At 47.2% G+C, this 22796-nt stretch overlaps 1 protein-coding gene across 7 annotated transcripts; it reads left to right on the forward strand.

Moving 5' to 3' along the window:
- Positions 1-606: 606 nt before the first annotated feature.
- On the forward strand, positions 607-21255 carry PRDM8 (PR/SET domain 8). Of its 7 annotated transcripts, none has more exons than XM_050789995.1 (7): positions 607-950; positions 1548-1651; positions 12955-13066; positions 14589-14727; positions 17021-17241; positions 18230-18461; positions 18857-21255. In XM_050789995.1, the coding sequence occupies exons 1-7, from the start codon at positions 741-743 to the stop codon at positions 20473-20475; spliced, it is 2637 nt and encodes an 878-aa protein (XP_050645952.1). In that variant the 5' UTR covers positions 607-740; the 3' UTR covers positions 20476-21255. The 7 variants fall into 7 exon arrangements, with proteins under 7 accessions (XP_050645952.1, XP_050645955.1, XP_050645958.1 ...); XM_050789998.1 differs by lacking the exon at positions 1548-1651 and adding an exon at positions 13304-14170 and having other exon boundaries at positions 850-950; XM_050790001.1 differs by lacking the exon at positions 1548-1651 and adding an exon at positions 13304-14084 and having other exon boundaries at positions 850-950.
- The last annotated feature ends 1541 nt before the right edge of the window (positions 21256-22796 follow it).

Raw genomic sequence — 22796 nt, forward strand, 5'->3', positions numbered from 1 at the left:
AATTAAAGAAATAAAAGCACTAATGGGATCTGAAATGAAAGGAAGGAAGGAAGGGGAAAAACTACACTTCCCATTCGCGTCCCTAATATTCTCTTCTTCCCTAGTCTGAATGTGCAAGGATGAACTTCCCACACCCCACCCCTTTGGCAGCTTCTGTTCTTTCCTCTTCCACCGTACTCAGGAAACGGGAGAGTGTTTATCCCCAAGGGTGATATCCTGTTAGTGCCTGTCCCACGTTCTGGCTGAAGTAGCTGTCTTAAGGTGGAGTCGTCCAAAAATCCGTACCGTTTGGGGAGGAATGTTTCCTGGAGTGGGATGGACAAAGTGGGAAGAGAGGAAAATGAGCAAACCACTTCTGACGGACAGCGTGTGCGTGAGCGTGTAGGAGTGCTTGGGTTGTCCTCGCCCACCCGGCTCTCCATCCCCAGAGGGAGAATGACTGGAGGAGGCTGGTGGTTGCCAGGATGGTCCCCTCTCTTTCGTTAAACCTGCGGATACCGGGCTGCCCTGTAATCCGCGGGACTTGAGAAGGGCAGGCCTCCGCTCCTCCTCCCCAGGGGCCATGACCCTCACACACCCCCACCCCCACCCGCCACACCACCCCTCTCGCGACACACACGCAGTACTCGGGGCGACTGGGCGCCACTCCCACGCCAGAGCCCTGCCCCGCGCCCGCCTGGGGCCGAGCCGCCTGGCCCCTTCTCTTGTACCCCCACCCCCGCCCGCTGCCTAGGCTCCAGATGGCGGCTCCTTGCGCTCAGCTCGCGGCCCCCAGACGCCGCCCGGCAGCAGCCGGCGGTCGCTCCCTCCCTCCCAGCTGCTGCAGCAGAGACCGGGGCCATTTCGCGAGGCGGACGGGCTCCTCGGCAGGCTTGGATTGGGGTGGGAGCACGGCCGCCGAGGGGCCCGCAGTAGCTGCGCTCACGGGGAAGGAGCCCCACAATCCCCAGGTAAGGAAGCCGCGGGGCAGGCGCAGGGCGGGGAAGGAGGAGCCTGAGCGTGCCGGTACCCAACCCTCTCTCTTTATTGACCTTCCTCCCCTCTGCCCCTTCATCCTGGGCGCGGAGGGCGGAACAGTTTCTGGACCAGAGCACCGGCGAAAAGCAGGGAGCGGCCGCACAGCAGCCAGAAGGGGGCGCCAGCACCCTGGGGCCGGTGCTACCGGATTGGCTCTGCCGGGGCGTTCCGCCCCCGCCCCGGGGAACGGTCCCTCGGCCCCACAGATGCCCCCTTCCGCTGGAAAGCGGTAATGCCCTCCGCCCACCGCTACCACCCCTTCCCCATTTTTCTCAGTTCTAACTGTACTCCTCTCTCGTTTCCTTTTTGCTTCTCTCTCTCTCTCTCCCTCTCCCTCTCCCTCTCTTCGTCTCTCTTTCTCTCTGCCCTTGTTGTCTTACTTCCCCCTCCCTCCCCGCTTGCACCCGGGCACTTTTCCTTCTCTTTTCTGATCACTGGCGTGGGGGGAGGTTTTGTCGCCTGCCGGGAGGTAGTGTGGAGGGGATGGACGTGTTTCACACTCAGACTCTGGCTCTGGCTCCTCTCCTTAGGTGCCTCCCTGGGTGCTCGCGAAAGCAGCCCTGAGAATGGCAGCTCTCAGAGGTAGAAGTTATTCTTTTCGAGGGACAGGGCACGGCGACTGTTTGATTGGGGGGTGAGTTATGCATTTGGAGCAGCGCTTCCCTGGAATGCAGAGCTGGGGATTTCCCTTGCAAGACGGATGCTTGAAGTTCAGTGGCTTAGTACTGAGCCCCTTTCTCCCACCGAAAAATCATGACAGTCAAGAGTCTCTCTCTCTCTCTCTGTCTCTCTCTGTCTGTCTCTTTCTCTCCCTCTCTACCGCTCTCCAGAACCCTAAAGACAGCCTCCCCGGACAGTCTTCACCGTTTTTTTCAGAAGCAGTTGCGCTGGGGGTGGGGAAGGGGAGGGAAGGGACATTGAAAGGCCGCAGTGGCTGGCATCTCCGGGCCCGTCCGATGTCCTCTCTAATCCCCCAGTGTTCTGGCGCGTGCCCACAGTGCCCCCAGACCCTCCGCTCGCCCGTGCGCCGAGGTCGTCGGGTTTTAGACCCAGAGAGCACGTTCCGTAAGCTCCCGGCCCAAATCCCCTCGGAAAAATTAATCACAACGACCAGCGGATGCAAAATGTGTGCCTGTGTTGAGTCTGTCTTTTAATCCCGAACGTAATTCTAAAAAGCAGCATCAGACAAGAGCTTTATTAATCCCTTACACGAGCAAATGCGATCTCTGACCTACTAGACTTGTTTTCCTGCAATTTCACAGTTAGCCTCGCTAGAGGAATGTGCAAGGACAGAAGGGAAACTGAGGAGACCCGTGGCTCATTAGCGAAATAATAGGGTGCACTTCAATAAAAATGCGGTCCTGAAGTGGAGTAGACTCACCGGCAAGGAGCCCGGAAAGTCGACAGGGGCGGCGGCAAAGTGAGTGATGGGGATTGGAGAAAGGGGTAGGATTGGAGGAAGGGCCTCAGGCACAGTGTGGTTGGGAGCTGGAGTGGGAACCCAGTTCTGTCTCTTCCGAAGGCTTAGGACCCATGTGACTTAATTTAGGGACTGTCCCCTTTCGAGGGCACTAGGACAACTGGAGGGGCGCACCTGCCATACGGATGAGTTCAGGGTTTGATCTCTTGGGGCCTGTTTCTCACACTTGAGATTTCACTATCATGTCGTTCAATTAATCACATTTCCCTTCTCCCATTTTATTCAAAACCATCTTCCAGTTCCCTCATAATCGTAATTTGCGTCATTGCCTTTTATCGTTGATGAATTAGGAAGCCGAAAATGATAACGGAGGGTCAGGCCAATAAATTAGCTTTAGGAACAGACAGACGGACGTCCGAGGTTGCTGCATGGGTGGGCACTGTGGCCGGGGCCACCGTCGCTGCGGCGCTGCGCAGGAAGGGGTTAAGGAAAAGGCGCTTGGTACTGGCTGAATGGAGAGATCCACTCTGAAATAAAGCCGGTGGGCACAAGGGAAAACTTCTCACTGCACTAAGTGGAGAGACTCCTGTGACGCTTAGCTTTTCCCGTTTGGTATAGAAAAGGAAGGACAGGTTTGGTATAATAATGGAGAAAAAGGAAGGCTAGGGTAGGATAAGAGTCAGACTCCTGTTTCTTTCAGAGGCCTCCCTACTAGTGGGTAAACAGGTTTAAAGTATGGGCCTTATTAGGAGCCTGGTTTTTTTTTTTTTTTTTTTTTTTTTTTTTTTCCAGAACTGGAATGTTAGATTTACTTTTGCATCCTTTCCTTCCTCTTTCCACTTACCTACTGGTCTGAAAGAGGGAAGAAAGAAGGGAAAAAATGAGGGAGGAAGGAAGAGAGGGGAGAGAGAGAAGGGGGGGAGGAGAGAGAGAGAGAGAGAGAGACAGTGTTAAGATCAGATCAGTTAACTCCCTGGCCAAAAAGGAAAGTTGCTAATGTGGAGTTCTCCCTGCCCTCAAAGCAGCAGCAGCTCTGGGCGAGTAGGGTCTCCTCTTTTCTCCCTTCATGAAATCGATCACGCCTCCAGAGGGCTGAAGGAGAGCACTTTGCCACTCTTCACAGCTACACCCTGGCCTCTTTAGCTTTCAATTGAAAACCAATTAAAGGTTTCTATAAATCTGTTAGTGCCCTTTTATCTGGGGACCCCTGATGCATGCGATATTGCCCTTTAGATGCCTCTTCCGTGTTTTGTTTTACAATTGTTGTATCAATATAATGCAGCCTTTCTTCTCTTGTCTCTATAGATACAGATACACAAGGAAAACCAAAGCTATTCAGGCTCCTCATTTGTCCAGCAGCCTAACAGTGGTGCCCTTTCTCTGCTGCTGCTTTCCCTGCTTCGGGAGCAGCAGTTATGGTAGAAGCAGATGGCTACTGATTGGGGGAGCTTTGTGGCTCTAATACTGAATACTTTATGGAAAAGGACTTTATCATGCTTCGTTGGGCAGAGGAACAAGGGATGAGATTTATGGCCAGGAAAAATAAATCTTTTTCCAAGTTGTGGCTCCTTCTCACCAATGTCTCCTTTGCCCCCCGGGGTAGAACACTGAGGAATTGGTTTTATTTTATTCTCCTTTTTGCTAATGGAACCTTTTAGTCAGGATAGTGGACTAGGAGCTAGAACTTTACAAAATACCCCAGGTTGCGGCTGTATCAGCATTCTCTGCCCTCAGGAAAAAAAAAAAAAAAAAAAAAAAGCAGAAGAACATCATTTTGAATGCTGTTTCAGGCCATGTTTTCTTGGATGTCCTCTTAGTTGATGGGTAAAATACCATTGTCCATTATTTTATTATCTATGAAGAACAGAAAAGAAGGATGATACTGGTGTTGAAGGAGAGGGGGAAATGATGGGGCATTTGGTGATGCAGGTATGCTTCTCTACTTTGAGAGGGTCTGAGCTGTGAAGATAATTAGGGGATGTCTGCGAATTTAGGGTTTGGGGCTCCAAATTGAATTTCCAAGGTTTGGGGAATATACAGAGTCCAACCCTATACTGGAGGCCTAATTCGCCCCAAGATAGTGCATATCGTTTCTCTTTTCTTCTCTTCACCTGAGTTTTACTTCTGTATCTTCTCTTGAGTCAGGTTTACTCCGTGTCTGTTGTTGGGTTGTGCCCCTCCTCTATATGCAAAGGGATGCAACCTCTGGCTCCTCCAGTTCTCAGAGTCTTTTCTTCTAGAGTAATGTCACGCCCCCTTCCTGAGATCTATAACATAAAGTCACACAGAAATGCTCCTATAGAGCCCCAAATGCCTACTGGCAACCTGGCACCAAGAGATGGTAGTCAATCCCAACTCTGGGTCTCCATTCCCATTTCAGACAGACTCTTTGTCTCCTTGATTTTTGAAATGTCATTTTCTGTTCAAGAAACATTTGTTGAGTGTCTTCCATGTTCCAAGTCCCTTTTCTCTGCCTTTTCAATTCTTTTACCTTGTACCTAAACACTAAAGAGAAAAGGCCAGGAGGACAGGCATTCAACTTCCACCAGGGTCCCCTAACTTTCTGCCACAAGCTACTTCCTTCCAACTCTCCAGGTACTACCACCCCACACACTGACATACATCTTTGCATCTTGTTTCTCTCCAAAGAGGAAAAAAAGTGGGAGGAGAGAGCTGAGATTTTTAAAATTCTATTTACCCAGCATTCCAAAGCAGAGGACACTGAGATGCTTTAAACTTTGGGCATTTATTTCGTGCTAGGCTGAATGCTCTGCCAGCCTCATCACACTTAATTCGCATGCTGATCCTTTAAGTATGATGTTATTGATGTTAAATATTATAATATCCCTATTTCACAGATCCCCCTGCTTCACAGGAACCAAAAGCATAGAGATGCTAACTAACTCAAGCAAGTGGCCTAGCTGGGATCTGAACCCAGGCTTGACCTGCAATATTCATAGCCACTCTATGAAACAGATATTGTCTTTACTATTTTACAAATGAAGATACTAAAGTTCAGAGAGGTTAAGTGATTTGCTCAAACACACAGGTAGGAGATTATAGACCCAGGGTTGAGACCTGAGTGTTCAAAATCCCAAATATCAAACTCTTAACCACTGCCTCTTGGATCCTTCAGAAGGAAGAGCAACTGGGAACCCACAACTGACCGGTATTACCTGATCCCCAGTCCTAGACTGGGCGGAAAGTTTCACATAACGTGAGACGGTGGGCGTGGGGAAAATGTAAATCTCCCGTTCAGGGCTGCGCCTGCGCGGAAGCGGCGTGGTTTAGGAGAAGGAGGCTCCGCTGGGCTTCGCGAGCCAGACAGGGGGCTCCGTCTGTCATGCGGCCCACAGTGCTCCGCTCGAAGCCAGCGTACGGGCGCTGGAACAAGGAGTGAGGGCAGCCACAGGGGGAAACCGCCCTGCACGAAGCTCCAGTGCCAATGGTGTAGCTGCTGCCTCCGGGCACTAGTTACCTCGTCCTGCCAAGCTCCAGTACTTGGGCGTGTAGGCGAGGGCTGGAGCCATCCACCCGGTCCGCATCTGAGCCACAGCCCTTCACAGGAGTGGGGAGGTCACGCGCGCTGTAGGAGGCCCAGAGCCCTGGTCAGCGTTGGGAGGCCCGGTCCTCCAGGTTTCTCTGCTCACCCCCAGACCTCGGCTTTTGGTCGCGATGCTGGAGTTTACCATTAACGTGTTCACATGCTTCTCATCCCACGGAGTCGCCCGGATGAGCCTTTAACTGCCTGACTTACCCGCGTTTCTAACGTGGCACCGCGACCCTGACCCTTCGCACCTCCACCAGGCCTAAAGAAAGAACTCGCAAGATGGGCATGGGAGGATGGAAGTCAAATATCAATCTACCAGGCCGGCCTTCCGCAGCAAACTGATTGCTCTTCCATTAAACCTGGGGTGGGGGTGGGAGGTGCGCGGCGTGGGCGGGGAAGGAAGGAAGGGATGACTGCCTTTCCTTCCGTTTCGCCCTAGAAACTTCGGGAAATCCTCAGCCCTCGCTGGGTCACTTGGAAAGTGGGTGGACAATACAGTTCCCAGTTTTCTAATAAGGAAGCAAAGGCAGTGTTAGTAACAATAGGCAGCTCTGAAATGGGCATTTAGTATGTACCAAGCCTTGTTCTCTGCTTGCTAAGTATCAACTCAGCCCTAACTTTATGAAAAGGGTCCCTTTTATGCCCTCAGTTCACAGATGAAGGACTGAAGTACAGTCCGGTTAAATTACCTGGGGGGGCCTGGGATTCGAACCCATGCAGTCTTGGTTCCCCTATGGAGTTGTGGGCTTTCCTGAGCCTGAATTGTTGGTCCTTCTTCTTGGGTCAGTTCTCCAGACTTCTAAGGAGAATGTTCATTAATGAAAGCATTGAGACCATCTCGTGTCCAAGACTGAAATGAAACTAGCCCGGGCTTTTGGAAGTGATCCCTTACCATCTGCTCAGCAACTGGCTTTCCAAAGCGCGTTCGCCCTCGTTCCCTTAGAGTCCTCACTGCGATCCGGGAGGCAGCTCTTGCCAGCTTTAGTTCAACCGGAGGAAAACCAAGGCTGAGGTAGGTCACTGGCAGCCCAGCTAGTAAAAAATGGGAACACAGGCTCCTGCCCCGCGAGACGAGATCAGGCGACCAGCTGCTCGAGGTCGTGCACAGAGGCAGGGAGACAGGGTGGTGGAAAGAGTGTTAGGTTCCCGGAGACCCCGCCCTTGGGACGCCTTTCCGCAGGTAAAGTGGTCACCTAGCGGGAAGCAAGTGATGGCATTAATTGCCGATGGAAGGCTAAAGAACAAGGGAAATGTGGCGGGCCTTTGGGAACTGCATTTCCTCCCTGCTTCGCCCAGGGTTCATCTGGAGCGTACCAAGCGCGCAGCTTGGCCCTACACTGCCCCACATTCACGGTTTGTGCACTGTGCCCCTACAAGGGCGACGCCGGGCAGGTGATGGCTTGTTTTGTTCTGCCCTGGTCGCCTCCTGTGTCAGGGCTCTGCACTTTTTGGTGAATCAGCTCAAATGATGTGATCTGTGTCTGCGCCTCCTGACACTGTGGGGGCGTTGCCCTCCTTGGATCTCTCCCAGGGAAACCTGGTTTGCCCACATTGAAGTCCCTCATTTGACCTTCTCTGCACTCTTAGTTCTGTGGCTGTACCTTTCACTAAGACATCGGCACCGGACAATGTAGACATCAAGAAATGTTCGAGTCTAGCAGGCACTTCTGTGCCTTGTCTTGCTTCCCAAACTCAGGACTCAAACTCAGCTATGTGGGGCCTTGAAGAGGAGCCGCTAATTCAGTCCCGCAGGTTAAAAATAAAACTCGTTGCACTCAGTGCGTTGGCATTGGCTTTCTCGAGGGTATTTTCAAAAGTTCAGGGGAACCCCACTTATCTGGAACACAGATGTCTTAGGACTTCAGTTTTAAACTGACTTTAGAATATAGATAATGCTGTGGGGTAGCTGATCACACACACAAGATATTAGATAGTAACATTATACTCAGGATATATTCTTTACAACTCTATTCAATTTGCTCCCTTGGGACCAACTGCTGTCCTGAATGATTTCACACAAACTATTTTCTCGATACCATCTTACATGAAAACATCCAAAAAAGAGAACTGGCTTCTTAATGGACAAGCATCCAAGTAAAATGACAGTTCTACAACTTATTTTTAATTGATGCCTTTGACAACATTCACCCCAACCTTCTTAAACACACACCCATACCCATATATGCATAGAGGACCATTTCTGCTCAGGTATAAAGTTATTCAGGCCTAAGTTAAATTCTAGGCCTAGCAAATCTCACCATCTAGGTCATTATATTCAACATGTTTATTCTTAGGAATTTATGAGTGTTTTATTTAGCAATTCTGGGTATTATTTCTTTTAAAAATATGAGTTTTCATTTAAACTTCCTTAAAAGGAGATTATGAATAATATCATGGTTACTATATTACATTACAGATACTATCACATCAGCCTGGGAGGCAGCTTTTCACTCGCAAGTTAAAGAGAACACATATGTTGCAATCCTTGCCTATTCTTGCCTCCACTTCATAATGTAAGTCCAGAAGTGTTTATAGTAGTCATGATGTTGCTGCATTTGTGACATGTTGATCTTTGATTTTTTTTTAGGAGACCACGTTTCCAAGTATTAGCAGTGAGGAAAGACTGACATTGGTAGCTTTCAAGTGTTTGTGAAAATCTTCTGAGAACTAACAGCTTTTCATATAATGTTTTGGGAGACATCCCCCATTGATGCTAAATTAATATCCCTGGATTAAATCATAGAACACCTGGGATTAATTGAACTGAAATCATACAGTTTTCACTCAGAGTTCAGTTGGCAATATGAGCAAGGGAGCAGTTCGGGAGGATAATTTGTGAAGAAATTGAACCATATTTCCAAGACTTTTTAATACAATGTGAATCATCACTATTGTGGCTCCTAACTGGTATATACTTCTCAAATCCTCTCTGTCTGTCTCTTTCTTCCTTTCTTTTTACTTTATTTGTCTTGCTTCTCTCTTCCTTGAGAAAATGAAACATCTCTCTCTTTGGGCCTCAGGAAAGTGTACCATGGGTTTATTCCAAGTACTGGACATTTGTGTCCCCTGCCTAGACCCCTTTCCCAGAAGAGCCATGCTTTCTGCTGCTTTTTCCCCAGCAGCCCAAATTCTCACAGTCCGTGCCTCAGAAAGCTAACTGGGATTAGATGCCAAGAAGTGTATTCTGCCCAGGATATATATGCTGTGTGTCTATCATTGCCTGTTTATTTAACTCAGGAATTACAATCCACCTAAAACAGAGAGGAAAAGGGTGGCACAGAGTTACTGAATCTTGGGATGATGTCCATTCTCCTGGCTGTGTGAAGAAATTTGATGTAGAGCCTCTCAATGTTGTCACATTCCCAAGGCCTAGAGTTAGACTTCTCAAATTCTCATTTGAGACTGCTGGACACCAATTTGAGACTGCTAGACATCCCCTGATCCCCAGTCTGCCTAAAAACCCTGACCCAGAGGGTAAGGAGGTTCAGAGTGACTGATGGAGACGTGGCTACAACCAGTCAACCCCCCTCACACTGAGATGCATTCAAATGGTGTGGTGTCTGAGTCTAGGAAGGACTTTGAAACCTATGGATTTGACAAAAATCCAGGTCTTTTCTTGCCAGATCATTATACACTCATCTTGGGAGAAGTATAGAAGTTGGGAGAATCCAGGGGGTCAAAATAGTGGATATTGGATTTGGTTCAGAGGTCACACTCACACAGATGAGTATGAGGCACTTATTTCATATCTCTTGGTAGTTTTGCACAATGTCACTTCGGTTTGCTAGCCCATCTAAAAGTCATAGTCAGAGGCCATTAAGCCAGTTGACTACAACCCAGATCCAGGAGAGGAAGAGAGTAACATATAGCTTTCAAAGACTATCCCATTCTCAGCTGAACTCCAACAGAAGTGTAAGTAAAACTTGGGAACACTCAGAGAGAAAGTTTTAAACTTGAGAAAGGTAGATTATCATTGTAATGATAATGGTGGTAGTAGTAGCTACAGGAGCAGCAGGATTTAAAGCTGGACTATTTATGAGGAAAAGCCCAAGAGAGAAAAGTGTGAGTCAGGAGTAATGATCCCTACAGTTGGGATCCTGAAGTCCTTCCTCATAGGCTACAAAATTACCCAACTCTAAGTCTCTGGCTTTCCCAGGGTCAGCCTAGAAAACATTTGCTTATGTAATACCCAGTGAGCCAACTACAATACTTAGTGTGAGGAACAGACCCAAACTGAGTTTGCAGTGTATACTTATAAAAAACAAGTACCCCTTCCCACATCCCACTCCTTCACATCATTGTTTATCCAACTCAGAAGCATGCCTCTTCTCACCAAGATGTAAAACAAACAAACAAACAAACAAACTCCTCTGGGTCTTTTTAAAAAACCCACCATGTATCATTCTCTTGATAAAGGCAAAGTGGTAGAAAATGAGTTAACAACCCTCTGAACAACATTTTTTGCACAGGCCTGGTGTTTTTCTTAATTGACCAGCCCATCATTTCTGTTTCTCTTTCATGTACAAGTAGTCAATAAGGTTTATCCCCTAAAAAGTTCCTTATTTTGAATGGTGAGGCTAGGTAATGCAATTCTCCTCCTTGAAGATCTATTCTCTGCCTCCCTCAACCCTCAAAGCCCCTTCCAGAGACCTCCCTGTGGGAAATTAATAAGCTTAGGAAGGAGCTGCCACTGTCTGCTCCATTAGCATCCTCTTATCTTCCAGTGTGTGGGTTTTTTTCCCCCCTTTCACCATGAATTGCCATACTCTTTTGACAATCAAGCCTTTGCTGGCGTAGTGCTTTGGCAATAGAGTTAGAGGTGGGTAAGCCAGAACCTAGAAAGATATAGAAAAAGAAAATCAGTATGTTTTCATTCTCATAGGATAATAATCTTTGTGTGAATTATTCTTGGAGATGTTACCTGCCTCTTATCAAAGAAGTTGAAATATTTTGGGCTCCATTTTTCAACCCTGGGAAGAAAAAGGGTATTCCCATTCTAATACTCACTAAGAATTAAAATTCCCTTTCTTACCCTTCCTCCACCCTCTCACTTTGGTCATAAAAGGCACCTCGGGTATCATTTATCAACCTCTCTCCAGCCCACTCTTCCAAAATAACACTACAGTTTCCTACATGTGTATTTTTGCCAGGACTCCAAAGAGCCTTGCTAAAGTGGAACAAGGTGAGCATGCCCACTCTTCATTGTCATTCTTCTAATTACTTAATTGGAAATAAAATCCTAGGGAAGAGAGCTCCAAATATATGCATAAACCCATTGTTCCATGTGAATTACATAAAACTGTTGACTAGGTACATTTTTATAGTACTGTCTGAGGCTGAATAAATGCCTCAACCCTTCATTTAGTATCAGTGAATTCCAGTAAGTATTAATGCAGAGTGATTTCAAAGTAGTTTATGTACCATTTTAGCCCATAAATTTCTACAGGAATAAAAATAATTTGTAGATTTTCTTTATCCCCTATTAATGATTGTCATTTAGGACATTTATATTACCAAGCAAAATGTGTACCACTTAAATTACTAGAAAACTCTCCAAGTAAGAACTTTGATTTAATCTTACTTATATTGTTTTGTTATGTCAGTTATTTAACTCATAATAAGAAGGGTAGGTCAGATTCATAAAATGTGAGAAATTCTGATATTTAAGGATCTTTATCTGAAAGCAGTAGGAAAAACATTAATTAGAGGTTAAAAAAGTAAAACTGAAATGAAGCATCTGTTGGCCAGTTTCTCAATAAATCACTCCCTTCTCAGATGTATAAAATCGTCGCTGTTTTCTAGCTTGAGACTTAAAAAGGTCAAGCTGTTCCACCCTGAACTTAAGTATCAAAAACATTATTTTATACAAACTGGAGTCAAGGTTTTAGTACCTCAAAAGAAACATAGTTTAAATGGTCTCTATATCTAATAAGAGAAAGGCCAGGCACAAGAAAAATGCCTTCCATTTAGAGTTTATTTTCTAAATGTCCACATTCTGGAGTAGAGGCTTATATATTTACAATATGTAAGGTAATTTTTTAATGCTTTGCATGGACAGATGACTTTTCCTGAAAGATAAACTTCCAATGCTCTAAATAACAGCAAAAGAAAGCACTAAGGAGTGTTCTGTTCAACAGATTAATGAAATTATGTTCTTAAACACCATTCCTCACACACCATATTGCATTTATCAGTCTGTAGTTTCTAAGGGACCGCATGACTCTCTTATGGCTACTTTTCTTTATTAACTGGAAGTTGTTTACAACCATGCCTCTTCTGCCCTTTACTTTTCTTCTTTCTTCTACTCGGAATTAACTTACGTTTCTGGCCACTATTCTTCAAACCTGAGGTTTATTTTCCAGATGTTTGAGACATTATTTTCACATTTCTAATTCTTCCACCCATTCTTTAAAGAAGTATTAGGGGACAGTGTGTCCATGCTTTTGTGTGTGTGTGTGTGTGTGTGTGTGTGTGTGTGTGTGTGGAGAGAGAGAGAGAGAGAAAGAAGTGAATCTAGTATTCAGTGGAGCAATCAGTTATAAGACAATTGGTAGCTCAGTACAGCTGCAGATTCTTATATACAGACATGTAAGAGAGCCCTCATTGCACTAAGCCTTGATCATTAGGAGTCACCCTTAGCTGAAGTACATAAAATTGCACATAGCCAAAGTATGTAAAACTGCACTTCAAGAAGCTTTCTTTGAAAAGTCAGTAGCTAACCTGAAAACTAAGGAATTCCCCCACTTTCTCTCAAAATATGGGGATTTGACAGCCCTTCCTTCTGTGAATTTCAGCTTAGTTCTAGGCAGCAATTCAGAAGTTGCATGGGGTACTGACCAGAAAAGAGAAGGACACACACACACACACACACACACACACACACAGAGGGGCGGGGGGAGAGAGAGAGAGGGAGAACAAGGAAGAAAATGAACTTCATGGGAAAGTCCTTGCACTTGTTTCTCCTCAGGAAAATCCTCCCCTGTCCTCCTGGGACTGCAGTCACCAGGCTGTCCAAGCCTCCATACTCCACTGAGTTCCAGAGAAGGGTCTCAAAGCTGGGAGAGGATCAAACTAACATGGTAAGCTGCTTTTTGCCAACTCCCCAAATACATTATTTCAACAACAACAACAAGGAAAAACAACACCAAGGAGGCTATCTCCTTAAGTTGTGGTTGTACCTCCTCCACTTTAGCCAGCTGCACAATCCGATTTATCCTAATGCTGACAGATTGCCCACTTCAAAGTAGTGGTGGTGTGGGTGGGGCTGAAGAAGTTGAGAAACTATCTATACCACTCAAAGGCCTTTCTTCCCTTAGGAGTAGAGAATTGAACTGTGAAAAAGAAGCCCGAGATCCCCCAGCGAAATGGTGTTGCAGCCCCGTTGAAGGAGTCAACTTGCAGGCTGTTAAAGACCTCAAGTCATTAGCATCAGCTGCTGCACTAAAGGGGCAAGTCAGCGCCTCTAAGTGGCTTAGCGCACAAACGAGGCTCCCGAGACGGCCTTGGCAACTCCATCCCCTCCTCCACCACCCGCTGGATGCGAAAAGCTTTCCAGAGCCCATCTTGATAATCATTTTTATTTTGAATCACCCTTGCCTCGCAACCCCAAGACCTCAGAGTGCCAACAGCACCCATTATAGGACTCCCTCTGGGACTGTGCAGATTGTGCACGAAGCAGAGGGCAAAAAAAAAAAAAAACAAAAACAAAACCAAAAAAAAAAACAGGAACTGTTTGAGTCCACTAACCTGCGCTCTTCCCACCAACCTCCGGCACCCCACCTCCGCCCACGTACCCGTGTCCTGGGACTGGGAGGTACCGTTATGTCCCCTTCCGAGGTCTGGTGACATTCTCACTCCAACCTCATCTCCCGAGCCATGGGAAGGCTGAGCCAAGTTCTTACCAAAGCGCATCCTTTCTGAATTTTGCAGGGGGAAGCTTGGTAGTGTTGGTGCTCCTGAAGAGAGACGACGCCCCTTTATCAACCTCAGGCAACTAGCGGCGCAAATCAGCGGTGGCTCCAGGGCTAGAGTATCCCTGGGGCTAACCGCACCCCTCTCCCTTTCACGGAACGTGGACTCCGGGGAAATACGCTCGGGGTCCGCACGCGCTGTGTGTCCAGCTCTCTGTCATAGCTTCTCCAAGTGCCTAGTGAAACGGGGAAAGGCCCTCTCCAATCCTTTTGGTACCTTCCTTTCCAATCCTGAAACGATTTTCCCCTCCTAGCCGTCCCAGAGGGCCCGAGCTTTAGGAAGAGGCGGGCCGGGACGCTCTCTGAGAGGCGTTGCCACCCGGGGTAGGCGCTCATGATCTGCGGGGCGCGGGCAGGCCGGGGGGAAAAAGCTGCGAGGCAGGCGGCGCCGGAGGGAGCTCCTGGCCCAGCAAAGAGTTAAAGGGAGGGGACGTGGGCTGTCACGCGTCATTGGGCAGATTATGTGCAGCAAACAAAAAGTGTGTGTCTGCGTGCCAGTCAGTCACTGCATCGGGTCCATCTGTACAACTCTCTCCGTTTCTCCGTCTCCCTCTCTCTCTCTCTCTCCCTGCCTCCCTCCACCCCCCAATCTTTTTCTCCCCATCTCTCCATCTCTCTCTTATCTCTTTAGGAAAAGCCTAAAAGACGGCAACACCAACACCTCTTGACATGGAAATACACTGATACAATAGGCAAAAAGAAACACTCGATTGCATCTTCCGGGTTCCAGGTGGCCTTATTTGGTAGAGTCTATACTGACCTTATTCCTGGTAAGTCTATTTGCATTGATGTGGGAGGGGGATGGGAGGAAGGCAGTTTGGTGGAAAGAGTAGAAAATTTTGTCTTCCGTCTCCTTATTATCCAGAAGAGAGAGAAAAATAATTCTTGAGGGGCTCTCTACTGCCAGGAATATTGTACAAAAGGAGGAGCGGGTGGGGAGCACTTTGCCGGAGAAGCCAGGGACTGGGGAGCGCGCGGCCGCCAGACAATGCCTGACTAGAGGGACGGGCTAGCGGCGGGCAGCAGCGACCGGCTTTCAGAAAGCCCCGCCGGCTCTGGGGCATATTCCCAGGGCAGGCGGATAAGAACCTGGGCCCAGAGCGGGGCACGGAGCTGTGAAACGTTGGGTGGCAAAGGCGACCGCACGCGGGCGGGCGCTCTTAGGCTCTTGCCCAGCGGTTATTGTGATGGGCTTGAGGCTCGTGGCGGCTGGCGCGGCGACTCCGACCGCTATTAGCGCGGCGGAGTGAGGACCTTTTCACCGTATTGTTAGGTAGAACTGCATTTTAATGACTGTGTCCCTGCTGTTGCCCGAAGTGACGGGGGCGACCTCCCAGCACAATGAAATGCTTGTGTGAAAGAGATTTTTAAAAGGAAGAGAGAAATTGGGGCATAAAACGCTGAATTGAAGGAAATTGAAAAGAGGAGAATAGGATTCCGTTGAAAATGAGATGAGAGGTTATGGGTTTTTTAAAATGTATTTTAATTTGAAATGAAAAATCAGGATGTCTACCTTGTATGGGGTAAAAATGTCCAGGGATAGATGATGTAGAATAATAAAGTTTCTTCTTTATGGATATTTTCCCTTATTTCTGCTGTCTGGTAGATACAGCCCAACACTTGACATTTGGGGGATGCAAGAGGATGAATGGAAAATGAGACGAACCAAAGTTTTAGGCTATGTTAGCTGGAATGGGGGGAAAAAGCACACCTTGTAGTCACACGTGTAAGGTTAATTGGTTAATATAAATTAAAATAAAAACAGACGTCACTGATATTATTCCATAATGAACAGCTTTGCAGGAAAAGAATTAGATCTACTCTTTCCTGTTACTTTAATTATACAAAACATACATAAATAATTGCCAACGGTGACATTATCAGGGAACAACAAACTTGGAGGAATCTTTTGATTAGTTTGAAATACTAAGCAATGCAGCTAGTTCAAAGCTAGTTAAAAAATTTAAACACCTGTTTCTTTTTTTCTTTTTTCTTTTTTTTAATGATAAGTCTTGTATGGGGTGTCCAGAGGAAGGAAAATGTCCCTTTATGACAGCTTAATAGAGAACCCTCCATTGGGGCATTACTTTCTAAATTGCTGTGGATTAAACAGCTGGAGAGCCCACTGAGGAGTGCTCAAGGAGGGCTGCCCCCTCTTGCCCAAAAAGGGTCATATGGGGTAGGGGGAGTGAAAATTTACCAGTCATTACACACAGTATTTCAGACTGGGGACACTTTAGGCCTGTCCTGTACCTGCTCACTTCATGAGCTACATGTGACTCAATCCACCCCCTTGTATAACAAGGTAACCGGGATTCACTCTCATCCATAAATAAGCATGTCCAGAAAAAAAATTACCTCTGCTTGCTGCTTTTAATTAAAGCCTCAGAGGAACAGTGTTGGATTATGGTAATGAGCAGACATACGTCCCTTCTTGTAGGCTGCAGAGAAAGGTTAGCTGACACAGAATTAGTGGCCCTGACACTCCACTTGAAATCCATTCGCCATGCTCCGCTGTCTCCGCCTGCTCACTAACGCTGCTCCCCTCTTTGGAAGAAAAGGAAAAAATCAGCTCCCGGGCACCCAGTTCAATACATAGGCAGAGGCACTTTTCCCCAAGGGTTAGAAGTTTCCTTCAGTAAGGGAAGTCTATAGGCTGGTTAAAATATATGTGCGTGTGTGTGTATAATATATAAATATATATATAATATATAAATATAATATATATATAATATATATTCTGCCTTGAACTTCACCTCCAAAACCTACCCAATCCAACATCAAGGTAATGCAAAAATGATCTAGTCTTTCCAGCCCTTTCTTTTCTTTCTTCCAAGCAGTCAGCTCCAGATTTCCCACTATTCTAATTATTTTAACAAGTATCTCTTAGTTTTCATCTTTAAAATATGCCATGTTTATCTCCTATAATTTTGAAATAAGAGCTATGCAAAAATCAGGCAGGTGCAAGGAAAATCTGCCTAGTATTTGAACAGTTCTGCCTAGGTTAATGGCAGTAGAAGCAGTATTGTAACTCACTTTCTTGTGCTGTGTGTCTATCTCCAGTGATGGAGGATACAGGCATCCAGCGAGGCATCTGGGATGGAGATGCCAAGGCTGTCCAACAATGTCTGACAGATATTTTTACCAGCGTTTACACCACCTGCGACATCCCTGAGAATGCTATATTTGGTCCCTGTGTCCTGAGCCATACTTCCCTATATGACAGCATAGCTTTCATAGCTCTCAAGTCTACTGACAAGAGAACAGTACCTTATATCTTTCGGGTAAGTCTCCACTGGAGCTGTGTAGGTGTATGAGGGTAATGTCCTGTTGGAAATGGACTAAAAATAATTCTAATGACAAGTGGAGATAGGTTTTGCCTGTGGAAAATGCAATAAAGCAAGCAATCCATTTCACACATCAAAAATTAGAAAAGGAAAATTAAACTCAAATTATTGTCAACTGATTTTTTGCAATAAATGACAAAATTTGATTTGGAATGTTAGAAATATCTAAATCAGTGCTTCAGTTCTGGTTTATCCTGGTGATGAACATGACTTCCTAAACTCTGGGAGATTTCACTGGGGCGGAGGCTATTTGCATACTAACTAGTTTCTGCAAGTTCTTTGACAAGTATTGGGTACATTTGCCTTCCATTTGAGGAGGCTACTTCATCCCCTAAATATTAGTTTCTTTGGTAATATTAGCTAGTGCCCAGAGTTTGTATTTAAGTAAAAATGTTAATGGTTTTGATAGTAAAGCATCATTAAATCCATATGTCTGAATTGGAAGATAAAAGGCCTCTCATTTCCTATTCTTCTTTACAAAGAAAAGCTATTAATTGTTCGAGCCAGGATTTGGAACATGATTGCCATAGCGTAATTTCTAAGATTTAAGCTTGCTTTATTTCTGAAACAAACAAAATTCTCCATACCTTTGTAATGTGGGATAACTTAGAAGTAAACTCTCAAGACGTTAACACTAAATTCTAAGAAGAAATTTCCTCATTTAGTATTCAACCAATATATAAAAACGGTGACTTAAATGATCTGTATGATTGATGCAGTGTTTCAAAAGATGGTTATCTTGCCTACTGGTTACAAACATGAGGACAGGTCCCAGCCTGGGCCAAATTTTTGGAAGCGTGGTCTCAGATAATTTTTGGAAAAGAATAACATAGAAGAAATGGTCTTGATTCTTCTGATTTCATTCTCTCATGAGGGTCCCTCTCCCCTCTCCTTCTTGTCTTTTTTCATCTATTTCAAACCGCAGGTAGACACCTCAGCAGCAAATGGTTCCTCAGAAGGTCTCATGTGGCTGCGGTTGGTCCAGTCGGCCAGAGATAAGGAAGAGCAGAACCTTGAAGCCTATATAAAAAACGGACAGCTGTTTTACCGCTCTCTTCGCAGGATTGCCAAAGACGAGGAGTTACTAGTTTGGTACGGGAAAGAACTGACTGAGTTACTCTTGCTCTGCCCCTCTAGATCCCACAACAAAATGAATGGTAGGTTGGCTCGCGACCGGCGTGTGGGCCCTTAACTAGCGGGGGAGAGACGCAGGGAGCGGCGGGGGCTCACCCGGCGCGTTGGCGCGTCTTTCTTCCCTTTGGGTGTCTCATAGGAAGATTCTGAGATATAGTTCGGAATGAAGCTAAACAGATAGGTGAAGATAAAGCAAGGAAACTTGACTTGTTTGCTGTATTCCCCCCAAATCAGGAGGGGAAGTTAGATCAGGTTGGTCATTCTTTTCTCAGGCACTCAGGCCCTGAGAAATGAAGGTGGATTTGTCAAGGGGATGGTGGCAAACTGGCTTGGGGGCGATGCTGAGTAATCATGTGGTGTGCGTGTGTGTGTGTGTGCGCGCGCGTGCGTGTGTGTGTGGTGTTTGCTCACTAAGCAGGGTCGTCCCCTTACACATGCCTGGAATGCAGCCAACGTTTCCAGTTTGAGTTCCCCTATGTGGCGCATCTGCGTTTCCGCTGCCCCAAGAGACTTCACAGCGCTGATATAAGTCCCCAAGACGAGCAAGGCGGCGGCGTGGGCACCAAGGACCACGGGGGCGGCGGCGGCGGCGGTGGCAAAGACCAGCAGCAGCAGCAGGAGGCACCTTTAGGCCCGGGTCCCAAGTTTTGCAAAGCCGGTCCCCTCCACCACTACCCAACCCCCTCCCCCGAAAGCAGCAACCCACCCGCTGCCGCCAGCGGCAGCAGCGCGAAACCATCCACAGACTTCCACAACCTGGCCAGGGAGCTGGAAAACTCCCGGGGAGGCAGCAGCTGCTCCCCAGCCCAGAGCCTCAGCAGTGGTAGCGGCAGCGGCGGCGGCGGCGGCCACCAGGAGGCGGAGCTGAGTCCCGACGGCATCGCCACGGGCGGTGGCAAAGGAAAGAGGAAATTCCCGGAGGAGGCGGCGGAGGGCGGCGGTGGCGCGGGTCTGGTAGGCAGCCGGGGCCGCTTCGCAGAGCGGCCCCTCCCGGCCTCCAAGGAGGATCTGGTGTGCACACCGCAGCAGTACCGAGCCTCGGGCAGCTACTTCGGCCTGGAAGAGAACGGCCGCCTCTTCGCGCCGCCCAGTCCCGAGACGGGCGAGGCGAAGCGCAGCGCCTTCGTGGAGGTGAAGAAGGCGACCCGCGCGGCCGGCCTGCAGGAGGAGGGGACAGCCGACGGCGGGGGCGTCGCCTCCGAGGACCAGGACGCTGGCGGCGGCGGCGGCTCCTCCACACCCGCGGCCGCGTCGCCGGCAGGCGCCGAGAAGCTGCTGGCCCCGCGGCCCGGGGGCCCGCTGCCCAGCCGGCTCGAGGGCGGCAGTCCTGCGAGGGGCAGCGCCTTCACTTCGGTGCCGCAGCTGGGCAGCGCGGGCAGCACGGGCGGTGGGGGCGGCACGGGCGCCGGGGCCGCGGGCGGCGCGGGCGGGGGCCAGGGCGCCCCGTCGGACGAGCGCAAAAGCGCCTTCTCACAGCCAGCACGCTCCTTCTCGCAGCTGTCCCCGCTGGTGCTGGGCCAGAAGCTGGGCGCGCTCGAGCCATGCCACCCCGCCGACGGCGTGGGCCCCACCAGACTCTACCCCGCCGCCGCGGACCCTCTAGCGGTGAAGCTCCAGGGGGCCGCGGACCTGAACGGAGGTTGCGGGTCCCTGCCTAGCGGCGGCGGGGGCCTACCTAAGCAGAGCCCCTTCCTGTACGCCACCGCGTTCTGGCCCAAGAGTTCCGCTGCCGCTGCAGCCGCAGCTGCTGCGGCGGCCGCGGGGCCTTTGCAGCTGCAGCTGCCCTCGGCGCTCACGCTGCTGCCGCCCTCCTTCACCTCGCTGTGTCTGCCCGCGCAGAACTGGTGTGCCAAGTGCAACGCCTCCTTCCGCATGACCTCCGACCTGGTGTACCACATGAGGTCGCACCACAAAAAGGAGTATGCGATGGAGCCCTTGGTGAAGCGTCGGCGAGAGGAGAAACTCAAGTGCCCCATCTGCAATGAGTCCTTCAGGGAGCGCCACCACCTCTCCAGGCACATGACCTCGCATAATTGACTCGGAAAGGACCCCAGCTTTCCGCGCGCGCGCACGCACAGTCAAGCCACCTGCAGGAATAAACACGCGAGAACATCCACCGCTTCCTTGCACCCCGAAACACTGCACAAAGACACATACATTCACCACTCCCCCCCAACGCGCACACACGTCCTCCCCTTCCGGGAACTTCATTCAACTATTTACCCGGGACACACACACCCACCCCCACACACACAGACACACACACACACGAGCCAGGATGGTGGATTTTTGATTGGGTGGGTTGTTTGAGGGGGTTTTCTTTTGAATGCACGCATTTTCACTTTCCCCAAAACAAAGGTACATTTTTAAAAATGTCATATATTGCAACATATTGATGCATTTGTCATACGTTTCTACTTAAATTATTAAGCACTTACGATTTAGATGTAATAATTGTATGTAACGGCAAAATTTATTTTAGATATAAAGTAAAGGAGGAGGGCGAGATGCTTTCTGCATTTCTTGATGATAGTTTGTGTTCTTACAAAAATAAACAAAATGAATAAAAAGGGGTCGCCATTCAATTTGAGTTTCCAGGGGGAAGTGCATGTATAATGAAATGGTTATGGACTTCAATGAAGAATGTCATCAATTATGTAAATATGTATCTCCTTTTAATACAAAGTGTAATTTTGTGCCAGTGAAATGGAGTCTGAATAGTTATGTGTTTCTTTTATCCCTGGAAATATTTATTAAACTTTATAGTTTATCGGAGTATGTTGGATGCTTTGACAATAAATGACTATTTTCTTCAAAGCAAATATTTGGAAAGTTTTTAAATTTTATTGTTGTAACTAAGGACTATACTTTGAGTAAATGTCATTTATTTTCACTGAATTCCTGAAAAGAAGGGAAGAAACAGCATAAGAGAGGAATGATAAACCTGGCACCATTTGCATTTATTTACTGTAAGCCAATTTTGAGCCTAAAAGAAGGTAAGTTTTTATTATCACTTCGAAAATATTTAGCTGGAAAGTGTTGCACCTCTTGATCAAAGACAAATCATTTAGACAAAGATGCCTGCCATGCAGCTAACCTGTCACTGGGACACCAGCATTCTTTTCAGCAGCAGGATAATTAGTATCTTCACAAATGGCCTGAGACAAACAATGTTCAGGCTGGGATCTGTGAGACCAGATGAAAAGCCCACTTTAGGTTCTACTAGTGATGGCTACATGGAAGGGTATCTTGTACTCTAATGTCATTACAATGGCATTCTGTCATAATCTATTTAGAGATCCTGTGGGGGAGTTTCCCTAAAAACCAAGGTGAAATGACCATAGTTTGATCATGGTCTATGTATTGCAAGGCCCAGCTTTCCTTATAAAGGCATTGACAACTGCATAGCCTCTGCAAAAAAAGTGTCCTGAAACGTTATAATACAGAAAAACCTGACAATTTCCCTCCTCTTTCTACTCTTCCCTCTATGAAAAGTACTTCTGTACTCTTTACATACTGATAATAATTCTTAGTTAAATATTGAGTGTACAAAGTCTAGGTGTATGTGATGCGACCAGTAACCATTAGACATAAAACCAAATGAACAATGATCCTTTAGGCCTTAGGATAGCATGCACTTAATCCATAGGCATCTTCGTAGTCACTCTGGAAACAGGCACTACAGTGGTTTAGCTATCACAGGAGTTGTGTCATTTTTTTCCCCCCTTTCTTCACATCCTGAAGACTCTCCCCTATATAGGAAGATGGATACTTGTGAAAAGGTCTGACATGGGAAGTTGTATACAAGGTCTCATTACAGGCTTTGCAATGGTTTTCCCTAACAGGATATTAAAGCCTTCATTATTTTAGGACCTCTACAAAGCAAGTTATGATTAGGGCAGGGAGCAGGTTAAGAGTAAGTATAGAGCAAAATGATGTACCTATTGGGAATGTGACCTAGATTGCTAAAAAAGCAGGTGGGGTTCTTTAAGATCATGCAATTTTTTTTTCTTTCTTTCTTTTTTTTTTTTTTTTTTTTTTTTTTTTTTTTTTTTTTTTTTTTGCTACATTTCTTTGAGGCCTGCTCTCAGTTTTCCTAGGCAACATGTGGATGATCAGAAACACTAATCCCCAGCAAGACGTGGTGAGAACAGTCCAAAATTCTAATTCTACCTCTGCTATTCACAACTAGTGTGACCCTGCATCTTTGTTGACATAATTTGATTTATTTGCAGCTTGGTTTTCTCATCTGTAAAATAAGCAAAGCAGGTTCTACTATTTTCTGAAAGTACTTCTAGCACTGGGAAATATTTTTTTTCCCTGATGAGTCAATCAGGCTCCAATTGAACACAAAGAGG

Source organism: Macaca thibetana, chromosome 5 (assembly GCF_024542745.1).
Source record: "Macaca thibetana thibetana isolate TM-01 chromosome 5, ASM2454274v1, whole genome shotgun sequence".
Classification (NCBI taxonomy): Eukaryota; Metazoa; Chordata; class Mammalia; order Primates; family Cercopithecidae; genus Macaca; species Macaca thibetana.

Bases quoted from the DNA above. Each gene is read 5' to 3' on its own strand.
- PRDM8 (XM_050789995.1), top strand. From the start codon at position 741: ATGGCGGCTCCTTGCGCTCAGCTCGCGGCCCCCAGACGCCGCCCGGCA. The intron at 1,652-12,954 runs GTGAGTTATGCA...GTTTCTCCTCAG, and splicing joins GGCGACTGTTTGATTGGGGG to GAAAATCCTCCCCTGTCCTC. The intron at 18,462-18,856 runs GTAGGTTGGCTC...CTCACTAAGCAG, and splicing joins ATCCCACAACAAAATGAATG to GGTCGTCCCCTTACACATGC.